Raw genomic sequence first — 21,548 nt, 5'->3', positions numbered from 1 at the left:
ATTAATTACTGGAACTGACATTTTTATGTGCCATGTACATTCAGTATAAAAATTGCTGTTTTCCAAATACTAGAAGCTTATTTACAAAGCCTTGAATATCTTGTATGATCAGTTAGCTGAATGCTTTGGACATTACTCTATCGGGAAACCTGAACTAGCAAGATAAAATGTTAACTTAAAAAAATACTTGCAAGGGGATTATTTACATCATAACTTTTTACTTAATGAGTCCCAAACACTTAAAAGGAAAACAAACATTTGAAAACTACAAGGAACAATTAAGGTTAATGGAGTGTCTCCAGCTACGTATTTTCGGAGGAAAAGCAAAATTATAAAATGCTCTTGCCATGCAGTGGAATTTGGAGCACCCAGTGATGCATGCATTCAGTCATTAATAGATGAACCAATGGTAAGATACCATTCATCAAAAAAGTTTTTTTTTTTCCCCCCAGAGCACAGGTTATTTCCTTCCTCCTTTCTTTTTGAAATTGCCATATCAGTATTTAATCTGATGTATTCTAAATACCACAATTTAATAACTGGAACGAGATAAAAAAACTTTAAAATCTTTTATACACACACACTTTGAAACCGGTGGTGAACTGCAAGAACAATCCCTTACTCTCTCCCTTTTCACCGCATATTACTTTCATTAAAAAAAAGGAAACTGACTGCAGTCATGAGACACTCAACTTACTGCAGGTCAGCAGAATTCAAGTGTTATTCAGTTTAATTTAGCTATTGATTTAAATAATGCTTAAAAAGACACTGGAATTCCCAGGCACACCTTTTTTGTGTGCCTGAATGCTCAAAGGTACTAACAAACCAGCCTAGGGCCATTGGCTAATCTCACTTGTAGGCAGGTAAATACAAATGATACCCACTGAAATTAAATTAATTAACGGAGGAAATTAATGAAGGCTTGTAAGGGTCAGAATTTGGCAAATTTTTTTCTAAAGTCTCCCATGGGCTGAGTTTTATGCTCCGAACTAGCTGTAGTCCAGGTTGGTACAAGAGCAAAATATGGCTGGCAGCAACTGTATGATTCCGGAAAAATGGTCTAACTTAAGTTACAAAAGCAAGTTCCACTTTTCAGCCACCTCTCCCTCTCTGGCAGGAAGAGGCTTTCCACATCCTTCAACATATTAGTGCCCTCTCTTTACAGCTGAGACTAGTGATTTACTGCCCAGTGTGCGTAGCTGATGAGCGAATGACAAGGAGAACGAGCCGTAGGATTGCTCCACAGGCGAATGGATATCAGAGACTTGGAGGCAATTTGGCCTCTGAACAATCTGGGCTTCCTGCAGCAGTGGCTGCATCCCCGTTTCAGGGCCTCCCAGCTCCAAGCGTGGAGTGGGAAGCAGTCCGATGATGGGCTTTCCACAGCATCGTAACATCTCAGAGGCCGCTGCGGGCTGGGGCATGATGGCTCTTCTCCTGGCATGGCAGGATGACACTGTCGGCAGCTCGTCTCCCCGGCGCTTTCAGTGCTCAGAGCGCCACATCTCTCACCTCTTTGTAGGACCAAACACCCCAGGCTCTCGGAGGCCCCTGAGAAGCTAAGGCCACGTTTCCTGCCAGCCTGGGATGCTTCCAGGAATGCTGCTGATACGGACTATGGAACTGTATCACAGCCTCTGGAGAGTGTGTTTCCTTTTAAATAACTTGAGTCCACAAAGTTCCTATCAAATTTGGCATTGGTTGCCTCACGTTTCCGTGAGTTTCTTCTCCACAAGAGATTAAATTCTTAGAAGACCCTTTGGCCCAGGATCTTTAACACCCATTAGCACATACCTTTATCTCCTTTGGTGCATGTCTTCCCATCGTCCTCCCGGGTATAGCCTTCATGACACTCACATCTGTAGCTGCCCATGGTGTTGACACAAATCTGAGAGCAGAGCGTCCCGTTGCTTGTGGCACATTCATCAATATCTGGACAGGAAAAAGTGTTGAAAATGTCCAAAAGCCAGGGGGTTCAGACCTCAAATATAACAAAAGACTTCCTTTAAAGGATGAGGAGATTTTGACTTTGACTAAATAATGAATAATTTCTGGCACCTCAGACCACAGCTCCATGCAAACTGCATTATTATTAACACACCTGGCTTTTTAAAGATGAACGCCGCTTGGCAGTTTCTTTGCACCAGAAAGTGTACAAACAAAGCCTGACTCCGCAAACCTTGGCTCACTGGAATGGCGAACCCCACAGGGCAGCACTATTGAACTGGGTGGCACTAGCCACCGAAAGATCTCTTGTAAAAGGTCAATCCTGAGTTAGATACTTGTCATCTGAATCAAAACACAAGGGCTGGTTTTCAGAATTAGGCGTAGCTATATGGCTTTGAGGGTTACTGTTAGAATCATGCCCCTGTTCTCTCGGGCCAAAAACCAGAATACTGCTCCAAATCCGCAGGGGGAATTAATAAAGGGAAAAATTACATCAGCTCAGACACTTTGAAGTGTTTAATGTATGTGTGTCCTGTTTTAGATACCACATTTATTCTGTAGCAGTAAAGAAAATAAGCAAGGCTTCAGATCTAAACTGACCGCTAAAAGAACTGAAGAAGCAGGATACATCATTAACCAGAGACAGACTTAACATGCACTTCTACCCACCCAGGCAATAAGGCTTCTCTCTATTTCTGTGCCTCTCACGGTCATAGCGGTACCCAGGATAGCAGGTGCATAAGACCCGTCCAAAGTTATCTGTGCACTGCTGTTCACAAGGAGCTTCTGCACAGACATCATAGTCTAGAGAGAGAAAGATGTGATTAGGAAAATACCGACAGCAGTTGGTGGGTGACACTTTGTTAGCAAACATTTCACCTCTGTCTTTGCTAATTAATAAAGTCTTGTTACATTATTTCTCAGGACTCAAGAAACCTAGAGAACATTCATGAAATGTAAGCAATGTATTATGGTAAAACTGCAATTGCTAATTACAGCCTTACAATAGTTGAACTGTTTTTTAAAGTTAGACTTTAAGAAAGGGGCACTTTCCTGGTTTGCAGAATTTAGGAATTCTTCTCACAGAAATATTAAGTTACATAAAAGTTATTTGCTGTTTTCCTCCACGAATGTTTAAGTGCTGATAGCAGCATTTCCCATGCAAAATACTGGGAAACACTATGAAGATAACTGCCAAATTCAGGCAGAAAGTATCTCATAAGGAAAGTTAAATAAAATCACACAGTGAGTGTTCAAAACCAGCTATAACCCTTCTAGCAAAGAACACACTGTTACAAAACCACCATCACTCTTAATATTAGTGATATGAAGATTAGGATATGATAAGTCACTGGCCGAGCTTGTCAGTGGAATCACAAAAGGTGCTCTGAAGTACCAGCTCAAAATCATAAGGAGGGCAAATCTGTTTCTGGTTTCACTGTTATATAGCAACGGAGCTGAAGTCCTGGAAACCAACCCCAGAGCCTGAGACCGCAGGGTTGAGCCAGTGTGAAGGACTCGCGCAGTTTGTTTTGACCTTGCCATTAGCAAAGCAGAGCCTTGCCCAGAGATTAGCTGTGCTTTCCCAGGAGGCACGTCCCCATGTGGTGGATACATTCAGACGTGTGTAAAGTTTTTGCATGGCTGGAAAGCCTCCCCTCTGGCTCCCAGGGGCTGGGTGGGTGCTGGTCCTGGTGGTGCTGCAGCACTGCTTTCCCATTGCTTAGAAACCCAACTCCAGCCACACATCGTGGGCAAGAAGCACCGAGCAACTGACCCGGGCAAGCTCTGTGGGAAGCACCAGCCATGCACGCAAAGGCAGCAGGGGACCACGGCGCCTTGCTCAGGGCCCTTAGCACCGCGGGGAACACTTGCAGGGAGGAGAAAGGAAATAAAGTAGTGTCCAGTCTCCAAATCAACTCAAATCCCCCTTAAGTTCATATTTTCTGCCAGAACAAGTAGCAGTTTCTGTGACTGTGTTAGAGGAACTTCGTCATTTATACAGTAGTTCACTTTGTTTGCCACTGCTGCATGTGACCTTCCAATACAGGGTCCTGGAGGGCCACTGCAGAAATAGCCTGTTCTTCTTCCAAACCAGAGAGGTCTAAAACAAATTTAAGTGTTTCAACTAAGTTCCCCACAATACAACATATTTGCATATACACAGTATAAAATAATTAAAAACCAAGCTCATTATTGACTCACACTAATGAGTAGCAGACATCTCTGGGAACAACAAATTTTCCAAACAATTAAAATGAACTAATAGATGGTAAAGCAAGTGAAACCACATTTGCTCTGTGAGTTATATAAAGTACATCTGTAGCTCTAGAGGTAAAAGTGACAGTGTGCCAGCGTACAAAAAACTGCCAAATACGACTTAACAAGCTGCTATGGTGCCAACATGTCACATCAAAGTCCACTAGACCAAAAAATACCATTGTAATCGTGCCAAGCATTTCCTTCCTTGTGCTTGTTACCTTTTGAATAACGCATCCTTTCTTTCCTTTTTATTTTGCAGTTGCATTGATTTTAACTCTTGAAATCTGTCGTCAATACTGTAATACTGAATGGCAGTGTGACTGCAGCGCCAGACTCTCTAACAGGAACCAGGGTACAAAGCGTTGCACAAGCATGGAAGAAAAACAGGGCCAGTGCCTTCAAACATAGACCACCTGGGAGCTAGTTTGGACTTTTTAGGTGACACTTTGGCTTTAAGCTTCTGCTACATTTGGCACTACTAAATATTCACAAAATATAAAGCAGCATTTTTCCTGGGCATGATTACAATTTTTATTTCCCACTGAAATGAAATCAGTCTATTTAAAATATGACCTTTATGCAGTAGAATTTGAGCATCTGGCACTATACAGAGCAGGGCATGAATCCTCAGTGCACTGCTGGCAGCGCCTCTTTGCACACAAGTGGCTGAGGCCTGGAAAGACTACACAGAGGGGGCACAGATATCTGGAAGACATGCTCATATGCCCACCTCTGAGCCAAAGATGCCTGCTTCTTAGCTGCACCTATACAGATGTTGGATTCGGCCTGTGCCACGTTCAGCCTATTCAGAATAGAGGTCGAGGGAGCTGCGTCCTCCCTGCACGTCCATGAGTAGATGTTTTCTAATAAAGTCGTAAAAACAATGCTGGAAGGGACCATCTCCCACCACAAGCTGGATCAGCTGTATTCGTATTAGATGTTTATCTAGCCTGTACTCAGGCTAAAAAAAAAACCTCAGGGTTGGAGACACCCCACCACCATTAAGGCTGTTCCAGAGATTAAGTATCCTTGCAGATAGAAAGTTTTTTCCTAATGTCTAATCTAAATCCCCCTTAGAGCTATTTAAGCTCATTATTTCTGTCCTCTTTCTCTTGGCCATGAAGAACAGTTTACTTCACCTCTTGCAGCAAGTTTTTACATACTTGAAAACTGTTATCATGTCTCCCTTAGCCTTCTTTTCTCTAGACTAAACAACCCAGTTCTTTTTAATCTTTTCTCTTTTGCCATATTTCATGTAGCTACTCTTCAAATACCATCAGTGCATCCACCTTAGGAAAAGCTCCATCAAGACCACTGCTTGTCAGAATGCCACTTGTAAAAGTCTCAGAGGCCTTACCAAAGTGGAGCCATATGTCGTTTCTTCCCTCCTCACAACACATATTTGTCTTTTCTGCCATAAAGCCCAGCCATTCCCTTACAAAAACATATAATCTATATTTGTAGGTGCTTTGAATTCCTGTTAACTTACCTAGCTTAGGATATATTTTCGGACCTAGACTCTGCTTTACCAAAGGCTTTGTCTTACCCACCCACAACCTAACCTTTAGTATTTAACTAGTACTAGCTCTCCAAGTGTTTCCACAGTTCCCTGTTCCATCCCTTTTTGCCCTTCTACCTATTCCTTTCTTCCACATTTATCGGTATATACATATTTGGCCCTGAAATTACACCAGAGGCATGGGATGTGCTAAGCCCGGAGCATTTTGCTCTATGGCAGGCTAGGAATGTTCTTGAGAGGGTCTGTGAAGAGCTGTAAGACATGCCCCAGAGGCCTTAACACCTAGCACAGGTTAAAGCAGTGCCAGCATGGTTGTGGTTAGATCAGGAAAGCTTGAATTTAGATGCTCGCGCAGTCTTTGGCTAACTTGGATGCCAATTCCACAGTGAGGATATTACTCTAAATGGGTGGTACGAGGCAATATAGGAAGTCTGTGCTTGAGCAGGGAATTGCATTCAGTTCTCCTAAATTCCATACTAAGACTCTAACTTGTGGTCCATGCATCTTCTCAGCCCACTGAGTTGTACAAAGACAAACCAATATTTTCATATTAAAAGAGAAAGCAGTATTCCATGTCTCACACTGATGGAGGAGATGGTGGATAGATTTCAGATCAGTTGATGAAAATCTTCATTTTCACACAGAAACAGGGAAAAGTCCAGGAGGTGGAGCTCTTCCCAAGTACCTCCAGGTGGCAGCTCCCACATGGTCATGGAATCAACCCAGATGACACAGTAGCTGTGGGCAGGTCGCACATCCTGTAGCTGTGTGTTTCCAGAGCTTTGGTCCCAGGCAGCATGACTGTCTCAGGAGGAGTCTTCACATTTAGGACCAAATTGGGCAAAAAGTGCAGCAGCTCCTGGTTGAGGTACGTCACCTCTGCGTGCACTGTGGAACTGAGGATGCACATCCCTTCCATGTGCAAGCCCCTTGTCTGCCAGCCCAACCTATGAAATGTGGTTTGAGGATGAATCAAAGTCATATGGTGAGGATCAGCTTGTTCCAGACTTTAGGAAAATATGAAAACCAGAAGCAGAATAACAAATGATTTCACACACAGCTTTTCAAATGAATTGAGGAATGACAATGCAACACTGCAAGTTGCACCAAGAAAGAGTTTCTGAAATAGCATTAGTGAGGAAAGAGCAGATACAATTAGTGTTTGCCTGTCATAGAGCACTTTGGTGTGAATTAATCAACAACCAGGACACTCAGATAACGAACCAGTGGAAGGGAGGGTGCTCTCCAAAACAATTGTTTCAGACTACAATGCTCTGTGCTTTACTCTTGGTGAAGTTGTGAAACAGGACCTGGTTGGAGCTGTCAGTCTCCAACGCGAAGAAGAGGGCGACCATCATGAAGAAAGGGCGAGAAGCTCCCTTTTGACCTGTACATCTGGCCAAGTGGAGCAGGAAGAGATGCTAGAGGGAAGACACTGACGCAAAGCGAATTCCACTCTCTGTTTTCCTGAGGATCACCAGCCCCTGTTCTGCCAACTGAACACCGGCACGAGAAGGTGTGTGCAAAGCAAAGAGAAATGCAGAAGCTGGGTGCATGGACCCAGGTTCACTGGGCTAACTGCTTTCTGTTGCTCTTCAAGGACAGATGAGAAACAACAGGACAGAAACTGAAGATGTTCATGGACAAAGACACAGCCCTTGAGGAAAAGGCTCTGTTTAAACAACAGCTGCCAGCAGAGGAGATCGGTGTCTTCCTGAGGCAGCCGTGACAGAGTGGGAAAAGGAGGGTCTGTCCCTCTCCCAACCTTCCTCCTTGCACCCACTGCTAAATCATCATTTCCAGACAGGGCTGGAACTACTCCTCTGCATTTTGACTTGCTATTACTGTATTAAAAGGTGCAGATGTGCTCTAATAAGCTCACATCTGTAATGTATTTATGTGCTTGTGATGAGACACGCATTTCATGCAGCCCTTCTGTCAAGATTATGCCAAAACAATGTGTGAAGAGCCAAGCTATCGATATACCATAACAGAGTAAGTGAAATGAGCCCTGCACTGAATCGTGTTTCTAGTCCCTACACCAAAGGCCCGGCTTGTCTCAACTGCTGTGGCCTGTGAAGTTCAAGGCAAAATACAGGTCGAGCTGAAAAAATGGGAGCGGAGATGAAACGGGAAAGAAGCCACAGCCAACAGAGAAATTCAGTTAATGGCAGAAACTCTCAGGTTACTAAGATCCACTTAATAGACATGATTAACTGAAGTCAGTGGGTACATAATAAAATCTGCTCTCATAATCGCCTAAAATGTCAAGAGATAAAAATTAGAAGCCTACAATAATTTATTGTCATGGCTCTCATTTTGTTTTTGTTCCTGTTACTACTTCTGCTGTATCCATTATATTTAGTGAATAATCAGCATATAAAAATGTTACACTCAGTAAGAAAGCTGGGGGCCAGACTATAAAGATTCTGGCTTCTATCCACTTTGAAAGGATTTAGAGTTTCTACCTTCAACACAAACAATGACTTTGCAGCATAATATTCTGCTCCAAGTATCCATCTCACATTGAAGCTGTGATCTCACTCCCCAGGCTCCAAGACAAAACTCACTGCAAAACCACAGACAGAGGAAGTCCTTGTAAGCACCAGCTTCACCTAAACAGGACCCAGGTCCTCTGGGGCTCGGGCTGGCACGGGGAGCCATTCCTCCTCAAGGAAACAGCAAAAATACAATTCCCATTTTGAGAAGATGGCTTGTTGTTCTGTAACTGGCCTGCTAGTGTTTCCAGCCAACAGCAAAAATACTCACATAAAGGAAAACAGCAGCAGGAGCAGAACTGGGGAGAGCCTGCTGGCCAGAGATTACAATCCCCAAACCAGCTGACTCTCTCAAGCATGTTAGCTTGTCACTTTTCTTTTCAAGACATTGCCACCTGAAACTAAGAAAACTCTCAGATCAGCTTGAGGCTTTCCGTATATCACCAAATAGAAGGATGTGTTACAATAATAAAGCATTTTTAAAATCTGCTTTCCTAAGGAGACGTGGCTTATTTGCTTGTACTGTCTGGTCATTTGCTTCTGCCTGACAGTTCCTCTTCTCTAATAACTTCATCAGCTGATTGCACACAAGTCAGACAAAGCAGTAGGAATGACTGAAGAAGTTACATAGCTACAGCTCATATAAAGTTATCAAGTGGGTAGAGGAGAAGGACCCAACAGATGCCTCCACCAAGGGAAAGGCAGGCAGAGCTCAGCCTGTCTCTGTGGTGGGTGCCAGCCAGCCAGGCAGCGCAGGACGCCGTTGCAACTCTGCAGGCAGTTTGGCATCTGTGAAAGAGGTTGAAGCTGTAAGAGAAGGATTTCTGTACAAGGCACTGATGTGAGTAATTCCTGGGGGGTCTGATCCAAACCCACTGACATTGCTGGAAGCTTCCTGGGCTTTGCCTGGATCAGGCGCTTGAAACGCATCTTAGCCCTCTGGTCACACAGCATGCTGCCCCTGGGAGTCTCAGCTTCACCTGCAAACCCTCCCACTCTTCTCTAAAACAGATTTTGTTACAGGAGCCTCTGAGCTTTGGGACCCAAATACCATCTTTATAAATGACATGGGCAATTCTCTGGGGACATTTCCTTTTCTCTGCAGTATGAACTGCTCCAAGTAATTCCCAGTATCTCCCTGCTCACTGGCAAATAGGAGGCCATACGCATGCCAAGGCCAGGCCCACCAACAGGAGAGGTGGTGGAAGACAGGGATGCTGTTCAGCGATGCTCTCCACTTGCCCCCTTGCTGATGTCATCAGGAAATAGGTAATTAAAAACTGGACCAACTCGCCTAATCACTGACCGCCCCTTTACTTACAAGCCAAATCAAGCGTGATGGATCCAAGGGGTACGGAGCTCTTCCCACCTCTCCTTCCATAACCTGTGCGTCAGCATATATCCTAGTGAAAGTCTAACACCTCTGCTGTAGTTTTTCTTGGGTTGGGCCCAGTGCCTGACTACTGGTATTCATACAACATTGTGAAAGCCACCAGTCAGGAAACCCAATCAGGAAACACGTGCTTCTGGATGTGCACACATCCAAGAGCAGAATGTGGCCCTACGTTTGCACCAGCTCATATTACAAGATCTGTGCAGCCAGATGTACTTAGGGAGGATCAAGGCCTGGCATGCTAAGTGAAACTTTTGGAAGACACTGATTTTTTATTTTCCTGACAATTTATTGGAAGCAGTTCCCCCACTGATACATGAGGTACAGCTGAGTTTGTGGTTCAGTCAGGATGCTCTTCCAAACTGGCAGTGCAGAGAACAGGGCAAACAGGAAAAGACAAATGCACCGGGACACAAACGGTAAGAACAGTGAAATCACATACCTTCAGGGATGCACTGTCCAAGAACAAATTTATAACCCTTACAGCATTTTTTCCTGAAAAACAATAAAATAAATAAATAAATAAATAAATAAATAAGTTCTCTAAGGGCTGGTGCCGCCTTTAAAAAAAGTCATGGATAGATCATGGTTATGGAGGTGATGAAACAAGTAAGATGAGGACTCTTAACTTACGGTGGGGAGGTATCTCAGCATTACAGAAACCCGCCTCTCAATCCACGAGTTGTCTGATGACGCTGCAACACTGCCCAGAGAACTGGACAGAGGATTACCAACATAAGCCCTCTGCATGGAAAGCCTCCCTCACCCCTGCTGCACAAACTGCTGTTTAAGTGTAAAAATCAAGGCTCGCTTTTCCCCAACATCTGCAGCTGCCTGTTCTTCCAGCTGGGACATTTAGGGTGTTCTGTGACTCTCAGATGCACTGATCCTGTGGGGATGAATGCATGCTTACTTACAGGCAAGATGCCAGAAGGAAATGGGCAACTTTTCTTTTAAACATTTTCTTCCAATAATTCAGGGAGGGTATGGAAATCGAGACAACAAAATCATAGGTGAAATTAAAAACAACATGTTGCTGTTTCTCAAACAAGATCTTTTTGATCTCTGGACGGTGGCTAAAGACACATGAAGCCAGAGAAGGGCCCATAGCTGTAATTTTCAGTGAGCAGTCATTTTTGGCAACTTGGCTCTTGAGTGTCTGACTGGAGACATTTGAAATGATAGCATGGCCGGCCACTTGAGGCAATTCAGAGCTCCTGAGGAGCTGGGTGCACCAACACTGAGCCACTCAAAAATCACAAGTGGTTTTTGAAAATCGTGCTTCTTCATGTTGAAAGGACACAGCACACCTCGGTGCTGTCCATGTCTGCAACCCGGGTCATAATTTTCTTGATAAACTGAAGGGTATTTTCAAACATCTGTCGTAACAATGTAAACTTACAGAAAGGGGTAGGTCTCACCTAGGAATACACGCAAGTTAAATGTTATCATTCATTTCTCATATTTTATTAAATCTGGAAGGTGATAAGTGAAACGTACTGAATATTTCACCTGGAGAGAGAGAGAAAGAGTATTTTACATAGACAGAGGGACAAAACTACAATGGGGATTCTGTAAAACCAGACATTTTTAATGCTATCTACTATATGAAAAGAAGTCTGAGTGCTGAGAAATATGTTATTGCTATTGCTAGCCTGTAATGACATTTAAGCGCTCACTTATATCTGCCCGTTTGCTTTCTAGGCAGGAAACTACAATAAGCCACCAGGATTCCCAGCGGTGCCGAGGCTGCAGTCCTCTCTGCCCTGTGCTCGTGAGCTACTCGCTGCAGGGGACAGGTGGCAGCTACCAGAACTGCTGCAAAAACAGCACACTGCCATTCAATGTGCTATTCAATCAAGTCTACATGGGTTTGGGGAGAAAAAGCTGTGTATTTTAGAGATCCAGAATTTTTCACGTCTTGTGGACATGCTGAAATATCTGCAAAACTAAGGAACCATGAATTTGGTCTTACCCTTTAATTCAATAACTGACACAGAAGAGTGCTAAAGCCATGGAAGTCAATGACACAGTACTCCCCTAGACAATCCACAGCCCATCACAAATCATCATTATGTTGAATTTAGAGCAACTGTCAGTTGCAACTGACCACTTAAAACAAACAATGCATTATTCCAAACTATGTAAAAACAAACTTTGGCTGCACATTTTTTTCCACTTCCAGAGATTAGCTGGAATATAAATTAAATTTAATGAAGTTTGAACATTTGAAGAGGAAGCCTCACTTTGTTATGCAAACAGTGGTCCCTCATTAGACTTTTCTCCAAACACTGCTGTGAAGTTTTATCTGCAAGACAAACAAATGCAGGAGGAAGGAGTTCAAAGGTGCATCGGGGAGGCTGTTCGTATGCTGCAAGCCATGCGGATGGCTTTCCAAGTGCACATTCATCTCCTCCTGTCTGCAGAATAGCAGGGGCTGATAAAGACTTTCTTGTAGCCTGGCTTAGAGGAGAGAGGGCTGAGAGGAGAGGAGAGGAGGGCATCCGCTGTGAGATGCTGGTCCATGCGGTTGTGCCAGCCAGAACTAACCAGGGTAGGAGAGCAGCAGCCTTTATCACTTCTACCCTTTACCCTGTAAATTCCCACCCGATCGCCAGCGTTAGGCTCCTTCCAGACAAAAACTAAGCAGCTCACGGCAGCACACGCACTCCTCAAACAGCACCTAACCCTGGGCAAGAGCTTGCATGCCGGGCACCTTGCAGGAGCGACCCTACTCCTCTGAACTCCATTAGTCAGTGGTGGCTTCTGGCTGGATTTGTTCTTTTTTCATGGCTTAATTGTGAATTCTTCTGACTTCTTGGATTCTTCTGATAGCCAAATCACTTGCCCTGTACATACTCCTCTCCCACAGCTGGCCTGCCTAGGACATGTCTTATGCTGAAAGAGAGCATTGGGCATGAGGGAAGTCCTCGCTCAGGGACACAGGGATTGCCTTGCTGGACTCGGCCAACACCCAGCTAGTCCTATACCCTGTTTCTGTTATTGAGGAACAGCATCTGATTTAGAGAAAAACACGAGAGTCTGGGGCTCTGCATACTGAGTTACAACCATTAGATATTGCACTGACACCCTGAAACACAACTTAGCGTATCCTTGCCAGAAGGTTTGTTCTAATTAAAACAACTGGATATTCTTGCTACCCTGGCAGATGTCCAAGCCCTTTCTGAAATTCTTAGCTTCAGTGGCATCCTGAGGCAATGAGCTCCACAGGTGAATTAGATGTTTTTGAAAAATGTTTGAGTCTCCTTTTCTATTTTGTTGAATGTTGCCATGATTTACTGGTAAGGAGACTCAGAAATATTGTAATACCTCTCCTCAACATTTTTCCACATCATGGGAGTTTTAAATCACATCTAACGAAGCGGCATAGGGGAGGGATACCCTGCTCTCAGGATTACACTCCAGAAACCAATTCCCCAAGACAGTAAGTTCTCAATTCAAGATTACAGAACTCTATTTCAGTGCACTCTTGTACTGCACACTAAGCTTCAGGCATCAGCATGATTTTGCCAGGGGAGTTGATACTTTGGGGTTAATGCACAGGAAATACAATACATTTCCCTGAACATTATATTATAACCCTGTGATGCTTGCATTTTTTAGCCTTTTGCATTCCTGGAGAGAAATCTATCAAAATGATAGACACATCAGTTGATCATTAGCAAAGGCATTTTAATAGCAATACTTATTTCAGACATCCAGCTCCAGGTTGACATGTCTAATCAATGTTGCACAGCAGCAATCTCGTTATACATAATGAGAGGTAAGAGGAGGTCCCCACTGATAATTTTAATGACTGAATAACTTTCAGCAAGGCAGTTGCTAGGGAGCTGTACGTATGAGCATGCACCAAACATTGTAAATAAGGCACAGTTGTGTAGGAAGCTCAGCCACTAAGATATGGATCTACTGGGAAATTAACTTGATTCAATCTGGTTTTCAAAAGGAGTAGCTTTTAGCAGACTTATCTGTTACAGCCTTTAATGGGGTTGTCCAGCTTTTAAAATATTAGAGTCACCTGGCAACTTTCAGTTCTCATGCATGCTTCGCTCAGGAAAGTGCACAAGCCCAGATTCACAGAGGGTGTTGGGCAACATGATTTGATCACTGTCATGTCTACCTTTTCAACCCTGTTACCTGTAACAAAAGCCACAGCTCTTAGCTCGGGACTGCGGAGTCCCCAGAGCACAGGACTCTCAAAACAAAGTCACTCTTGTGTTTGAAAGGGGGCTGCAAGAGAAGCCGAAAGAGGATTAACTACTCCCCTCTGCTGTCAAGGTTGAGGCTGTCACAGATCACTGAATGTTAGAAGCTGGGAATTGGGTCAAACATTTGATAGCTATAAATTTTTGACATATCTATGACAAGGCAACAGCTGAACAGCACCTCTGAGGATCTACCTTCCTTACAGGCTTCTGTGGACCTTCACCTTGCACGAGTGTGAGCTTTCCATGCGCATCCTCACAACTTCTAGACCGAAGGTCTCCCTGGTACCCAACACACAGTGTATCGGGACAGTTGCCTCTCAGCAGTTTGTCACTGAGCTGTAGCTATTTGATAGCATCCCTCCAGACAGGCAGGATGAAAGGAATGTGGCTTAATTAAGCCACAACATTATTAAATTAGCTTATCTGGGAACTATCGGCAGTAACTCATCCAATGAGGCTCGTGATGATTTTTCCTGTAATTGTTTCCACCTGGTGAAGGGCTGCTGTCCTCCTCCAGCCCACAGCTACCTCCTGGCCTGCTGTTGGGCCGCTACAGCCCATCTGTTCGGCAGCTAGAGGAAGGGCATGGAGGTTATCCTTTTTTCCAGTACCAGTGGACAAAAACTGAGCAGCTCTCCCCAGCCTCTAGTCTTTGACCTGACCTAGGCAAACTGCACAAACCTCCTAGGCAGTCTGGGAGACGGGCTTGAGGAGGCTGGCGCTGGTTATCGTGCCATGCACAGGCTCCTATGCTGCAGAGCAGGTCGGTCAGAATGAAGAGACTGGGGTACCCCAAACTGAGAAAATACTTCTGTGGAAGAAGGCAGTGATTCAGGGTCTGACCAGAGCTGAAACTCTTTGGAAAGGTGAACAATAATAGGACATAATTTTAATTGAGATTTAATCTGTATCTGTAAGCAGTGACGTGGCAACGACACTTCATCTGGTGACAGCTGGCTTAGAGCTACTATGTGCTATATAGTTTTTTGTTAACTCAAACCAAAGAGACTCCAAAGCTCTACTGTGACATTTATGTTGAAAATGATACATAATGGTCATTTAATTACTGAAAAACGAAAAGGGAAGGGGAGAGAAAGAGAAGTGGAAGGGGGAAATGAAGAGGAAGGGAAAAGGAAGGGGAAAAGGGAAGGGGGAAAAGGAAAGTGGGAAAGGGAAAGGAGTAAAGAGGAAGGGGAAAAGAGAAGTTTCGTACTGGCTTCAAATGAACATTGTATGTTAAGGAAACTCTTAAGAGCTTGCTGAAAATGGCAAAAGTACGAACAAAAGGATCCACGCTAGGAGCAAAGCAGGCACAATGATCACTACAGTGACTCAAAAAGTGAGTTCTTATAATAAACTATTATCCTTACTTTACCCTCACTACGCTGCAGGTTCAGATGATCAGCCTTCAGGATGGCTCTACCCGGACAAAAGTAAGCCAAGCAGAAGCAATTTACCTCTGTCATGGACTAGGAGCACACACATGGGCAGTTTCTAAAGCTTAGCTGATGCATGGGATATCTTTACTGGAAGATGCAGCAGCTCAATATGTGGTCAGGCAGGTCAAATTCACTCTGTCTGACGTGCTATTTCTGACATGCTATTTCTGCTATTTATGAATGTCAGAACAGTCTCAGTTTAAGGGACATAAGAGCCGTTTGACATTTTGTGTGGGTTTAGATATATCATTGCTGTGGTCCCAGGTAGTAGGCTGTTAGAAAACAATGACAATGCAGTAGAGCAGCTAATGAAACAAATCTCACACGTTTAGCTCTTACATTGCAGAACAGTGCCAAGGAAGCATGGGACAGGCAACCACTGGCATTTTGTTCAACAGCAAACCGAAAGCAAGAAAGCCTGCCCTGTGAGAAACAAGGGCCTGCAGAGAATGTTGGTATTTCACTAAAAAACCGAAACCAGAAAATATTCAACCTCCAAATGTCAAAACCTTAAGAATATAATTTATTCTCAAGTGATATTTACATTTTATTTTTTTGTTTTTTGTTTTTTTTTCCCCAGTGACAGGCCAACATTTTCATGGAAAGCCAAAAATTCTCTTGACAAAGATATTTAACCAAAAAACCAATGTCCTATTGAGAAAAGGTAGAATTTTTTTTAACTAGACTTCTTCAGACAATATAATAACATGAACTCACATGAGCCTCTGCCATATCTCCAAGACCTGAGTCAGCAAAAGCCACAGCACTGCTGTGTTTAATCGCACAAAGGAGTCTCTGTTAGGATGGCTATTTATTGTGTCTGCTCTGGGTTTGTCTTTGATCATCCTGAGTTTCAGAAATACGCAGTGCTGCAAAAATGCAAATGTAAAATATGGTAATTAAGTTACAAACATTAATCAGTCAACTATGAAAGCAAACCAACAAGGTACCTTAAAAAAATCCTTGTTTCTTCATATTATACATAAAATCCAAATGAGAGCCAGGTCTGTCTGCCAAAACATGCACAGACAAGGCCCATCTGCAGAGCAAGTGTGTTAATGAAGTAACTCAGTAGCTGTGCGAAGTTTAGCTGTAATTCACATGGAGAGAAGATTTATAGCAACATGGTGTAAAACTGAAGCAATGAACTTAATTTTTGTTTGCTTTTCTGTGGGATACATACCAAAATCTTGAGTAAGAGAGGATGGCCTCCCTGTAGACAGTCGCTCAGCAAACACTTTGCCATGATTTCCAGACTCAGTCTCTTTTCACAATTGTGTAAAGAGATAATTTATGATCACATTGGGTATGACTCATCAAGGTCCAAGCCCTACCACTTCCAATCACTCTCCCTAGCTGAGGGTGAATGACACAGGACAGGGTGCATGTCTTTTACTGTCTAGGAAACGCAGCAGCACCTATGACCACAGTAGGTATATATGCACTTATTTATTTCAGTTAACTGAGGTATAAAGGAGGTAAAAAAAGGAGACTGGAGCAAGAACAGAGACCTACCCTTCACCAGCAAAGCTGGATCTTAGACCTCCAAAAGCAAATCATTGCAACCAATTACTTGATTTTTCTGAAAATTGGATTTTCAGTGATGAATGGGTTGCCTGAGTCTAGGTCATGTTTCTCACCAGCTATTTCAATCAAACAAATTTACTGCACATTATGTTTTTCTCCTTTTTTAAAAGAAGCCCTGCTATCTGCTCTTTTGTTCAAATCTGGTTATTAACATCAATACCAGAAACAAAATCCAGTTCCAGTTATTGTTAATGAAAGTTTTGATAAGATTCACAATTCATAGACTCCTCTGCTGTGAACATAAGCCAGGGACCGGATCCTCCCCGGCAAAAGCAACATACCTCTATTGGCTTTGATGGACCCACGCCAGTTAATATGAACCGAGGGCCAGCTGATGATTTTGAAAGCTCTCTGATATGCTGTTTGGCTGCTCCTTATTATAATGTACTGTTAACAGACTCCCTCTCTCCTAGCTACTCAAAGTGCTGTTTTGTCTCATCTTTTTATGGTGCTGGAACAGAAATTGTGGTTCCTTTGTCTCAGAGAGTACAAGAGACCTTCCAAACTGCTAAAGTGATTTGCAGTCAGTGCAAAACTCCTCAGTATTTGCAATTGCATGAAAGAAACTGGGTGCACATTCCTCTATAAAGGAGCAACAAAAATCTAAGCAGCTTCCAAGCGTGAAGGAAAGGATATGTAAACCAAGCACAGATTTATAGGGGGAGAGTGGAGGGAAGGATAAAAGGGCTTTAAACCTCCTCCCCTTGCACACCAGCCTGTGCCCAGTTACAGCACCTGGCTGAGAGGTTGTGGCGCCGTGGTGCGGGGGGCTGTGGCCACCCCGCGAGTTTTGCTAAGGCCCAAAGACCTCGTGGTTTGGACGTGCAGCACCATGTGCGCTGAGAGGGAGAACTGCCAGGTTTTGCACAGGACTCCATCCCAGGAGAGCCAGGATGTGGCCTTGCAGGTGCACAGAACTGGGCAACGTGCAATGTGCAACGTGCAAAAGGCAAAACTTCATGAGGGCTGGGGAATTAAACCATCAGAAATGTCTGTCAGGCATCCTTCCGTAGCAGTCTCCGGGTCTCTCTTCCCCAGGGCACGATGCAGGGCACCTTGCCATGCTGGGGTTCATGGGCTTGTTTCAATAAATTAAACACTGTCAAGCGTTCAGATGAAATTTGGGCAGACCACCTCCTCGAACACATCCCCAGCGTGTCAGCAGGTCAGCGTTTCCAGGAGATGAACATGCTCAGACTCTTTCAGCTTTTGGGATGCAGGGAAAGGGGTGGACATGTAGAAACCGCTGCAGGCATCTCCCAAGGAGAACAGAGCTCATGAGCTTTGCTCACGGCAGCAGGAAGCAGCAGCGAGGGCTAAGCTTTTTGGGTCCGTTCTGGACAAAATGCAGACTATCATCAGAGGTGTTTCCTGTGATCATTCCTTCTGAGCCATAATGAAAGAAAACAGTTGTGTTTGAATTTCCATTTGAAACTATAGAGACTAGGGCTTCAGGCTTTGGGGGAAGCCGTAACACTGCTGCAGGGCCAGGACCAACTTGGCCCTTGCCACTTCCCAGCCTCAGCAGCATCTCGGGCTGCAGCGCTGTCGGCTGACCACAGCCTAATCATCAGGTGATCTCTCGCCAGCGGGCACGGCTAGTAGCCTTCAGCGCTTGTACCCAGCTTAGCATAACGACACTCCAGAATGACTAAGTAAAAAATCTGCCTGTGAATTTTCTCTGAGCACAAGGAAAGTCTCATGCAACTTCAAAAAGGTAATGAAATCACCCCTATTGCCCCTGGAAAAGCCATTTGTTGGATATTTTACATGCATGTAAACATCTTCAGAATCACATATGTGATTCCTTCAGTGCTGGACTGTACTTTCTTCCCTTCTGTCTTGGATTTTGCATTTTTTTTAATGCAAGGGGAATGTTCATATGGTTTATTGCTAGACAGCATGTAAAAAAAGCAGAATGATTAAATAAAAGACTTTTGACTGTTCTCATCTGCTTAGACTCAGCGTTATACACGTTGTCAGCTTTGTCTTGCTCTTTTTCATTATGGCTTTCTTTTATTTTCTGGAGTTGTACCAAGAAAATGATTTTGTTTAGTTTCACAGGTGAAGTTGGTTTGGATTTTACTAAATCAAATTAATGTTTGGCAGGTGTGAAATTTGGTGGAAGAAAAAAATTAGTTTTATACAAAGATGGCACTGTTTGCATTTGCTGCATAGTCTAACAAACTGGAAAAGTATGATGCATTCTCATAACCACATTTTATTTTCTAAAAATGAGTAGTCTCCTAAATGTCATTTGAAATGATCCAACCTTCAGCCCATGTTTTAAAATAACTCCCCCCTTTGAGATTTAAAGTAAAAAAAAGAGAATATAAGTCTTTTTTCTACCATCTCTGACTTCCAGTTAGAGGACTGGAAGCCAAATTTCCTTCCAAGACTGCAAATAGTATGTCTTACTGATGGCACACTTTCAATTATTTATCTAAACAAAGGTGAGCCAGAGTACAGGACTAATCACAGCACATCTGTCCAGTCTCTTGGATTTTCAAATTTCCATGACTCTTCATTTTGAGGCTCCCATCTCCCACCAAATATTCATGATAGTTAGAAAGTAATAAATTCCATTTCAGTAATGCAAGTAGTGCCAGAGCAGTGCCGTAAGGAGCTCTGCTCGTTTGCTGGCTGCTGTTCTTTTGCTAGGTCACTGGAGTCAAACAGCAATAAATTACTAGCAAGCTCTTAGATTTACTGAATCCAGTCCAATGCAATCCAGTTTATATAGCATCTTTCATCAACAAGATCGCAAAAATGCTGCATAAGCAATGTCTAATACAATTATTTTAATAAACAATGAAAGGCAAGCGCCTTCTACACATGCACATGCAGAAAAGCACATCACAAACTATGCAAGGAAGTCAGACTTCTAAAGCTCGTTCTTCAAACAGGACATAAATCCTGATTAACCTTTAAGAGGCAAGCTAATAACTTGGTTGACATTCACTTGAGGATGAAGAGGGCAGCTGCTGCATAACGGCCTGATCCTCATCTGGCAAAAATCGCTGGCAGTTTTGCTATGAACATGTATCAGACTCGACTAAGACTAATAAACCAAGATTCAGAATGATGCTTAAGCGCGTGCTCCACTCTGAGGATGTGCTGCAGCTGTGCTTTTAGGAAGACCAATGTCAGACACTCACTTGTGGCATAACTGAAGCAGCTCTGGCTCGCGTTTGGGTGCCATTGAAGCCAGTTGCAAGGCTCTTTCTGATTTTGGTGGATTCGGGATTTGACACACACCCCTGCTCCTTCATTCCTCCCACAGATAGATACACCATCCACCTCTACCCTAAACGCACACACATATATATATAACCCATGCTCCTTTTCTGAAACATTAGAAAGCCACATTTCAGATAGAATAATTTGCTTTTCAATTATAAAAGGAAAAATTGGGATGGTTCTTGAAATTCAACCTCTGGGAAGAAGGCGAGCAAAGAGTCCCAGCCAGGCTTTCATTTGGGATTGAAATAGCTGGAGCTGGGGAGAACCAGACACAAAGGCATCACCTTTTGGGAAAGTCAAATACCATAGAATGTTATAATGATATAATTTTATACCTCATGAATCACATAAGGGTGCTTAACAGCTGCTTATGCCAAAAGGCTTTTATCCTCCCAGCACTGGTTTAGAGTCATAGGGGCATGACCTGCTTCAGTGCAGCCAAGGGAATTTTTCAAGTCAAGATTTCAACTATCCTATAAGTAGCAGAAATAAACCCTAAGGAAAAAATCACCCTAATTTTAGAATCATAGTTTCGTAGCATAATTTTGGTTGCAAGGCATTTTTGGAAATCCTCTGATCCTGCTCATACCAGGGCTGACTTTGCCTCCAGCTCCAGTTACTCAGGGACTTGTGCAGATGAGTTTTGAATGTCTCCAAGGCTGGAGACTGCGCCACTTCTCGGGGACCCTCTTCCATTGCTTACTCACGCTCTCTGTGCGTTTTCCCCTTATATCTAGTTAGAATTACCCTTGCTGCAAGGGGGCTGTCACCTCCTGTCTTTTTGCTGTGCACCTCTGATAAAAGTCTGGCTTTGTCTTCTCTGTAACTGCCCATCAGGGAGCTGGAGACACCAGTTACCTCTGCCCTTTAGTGCTCTCTTCTCCAGACAGAACAAAGCCAGCTCCCTAAGGCTCTTCTTGAACATGATATGCTCCAGCCTCCCAAGTATCTTAGCTCCAGTTTGTCAATAAGCGTACAAAACTATAGGTAACTAAATCAAATAATATCGCTAGCAGATAGTCTTTGAAACAGATTAAAGAAATGGGAAATAAAAAATAAAAGTGGTTTGCTAAATTGCAAGGGAGTTGGAGTTTTGGTTTACTCCCACCGCTTTCTTTCCCCTCTTCCCTCCATTTTCACAATAAAATTTTAAAAGAAGAAAAAATTTAAAAAGCAGAAACTCCTGAACGCAATATAAACAATGCTATTTGTCGTGATAATGTTTTCAAACAAAAGAGCTGGCCAGCTTTGATCACTATCTAAGTAACAAGGCTAAGTTAAATTTGTGCTTCTAATATATTTTCAACATCAATAGCAGCAATGGAATTAACTTCTTAATGTAAGCCCTTGGAAATCTCTATGAAGACACTAAAGAAGAAATTATTTCAAGAGTGTTTCACCGATCCAGATGTTTCTCCCTTTTTTCTCTCT

The 21,548-nt window shown here is 43.3% G+C and overlaps 1 protein-coding gene across 1 annotated transcript in view; it reads right to left on the bottom strand.

Annotated features, from left to right (window-relative positions):
* Positions 1-21,548, bottom strand: part of LOC104147812 (collagen and calcium-binding EGF domain-containing protein 1) — a 110,581-nt gene that overhangs the window by 19,386 nt on the left and 69,647 nt on the right. The window contains exons 3-5 of the mRNA XM_068928919.1: positions 10,062-10,114; positions 2,617-2,751; positions 1,795-1,932 (exon numbers count right to left, since the gene is read on the bottom strand). Coding sequence (XP_068785020.1) covers positions 1,795-1,932; positions 2,617-2,751; positions 10,062-10,114 — 326 coding nt within the window. The remainder of the gene's footprint in view (positions 1-1,794; positions 1,933-2,616; positions 2,752-10,061; positions 10,115-21,548) is intronic.

Source organism: Struthio camelus, chromosome Z (genome assembly GCF_040807025.1).
Source record: "Struthio camelus isolate bStrCam1 chromosome Z, bStrCam1.hap1, whole genome shotgun sequence".
Lineage (NCBI taxonomy): Eukaryota > Metazoa > Chordata > Aves > Struthioniformes > Struthionidae > Struthio > Struthio camelus.
The sequence above is the reverse complement of the archived record's forward strand: the minus strand, read 5'-3'. Positions and strand labels throughout refer to the sequence as shown.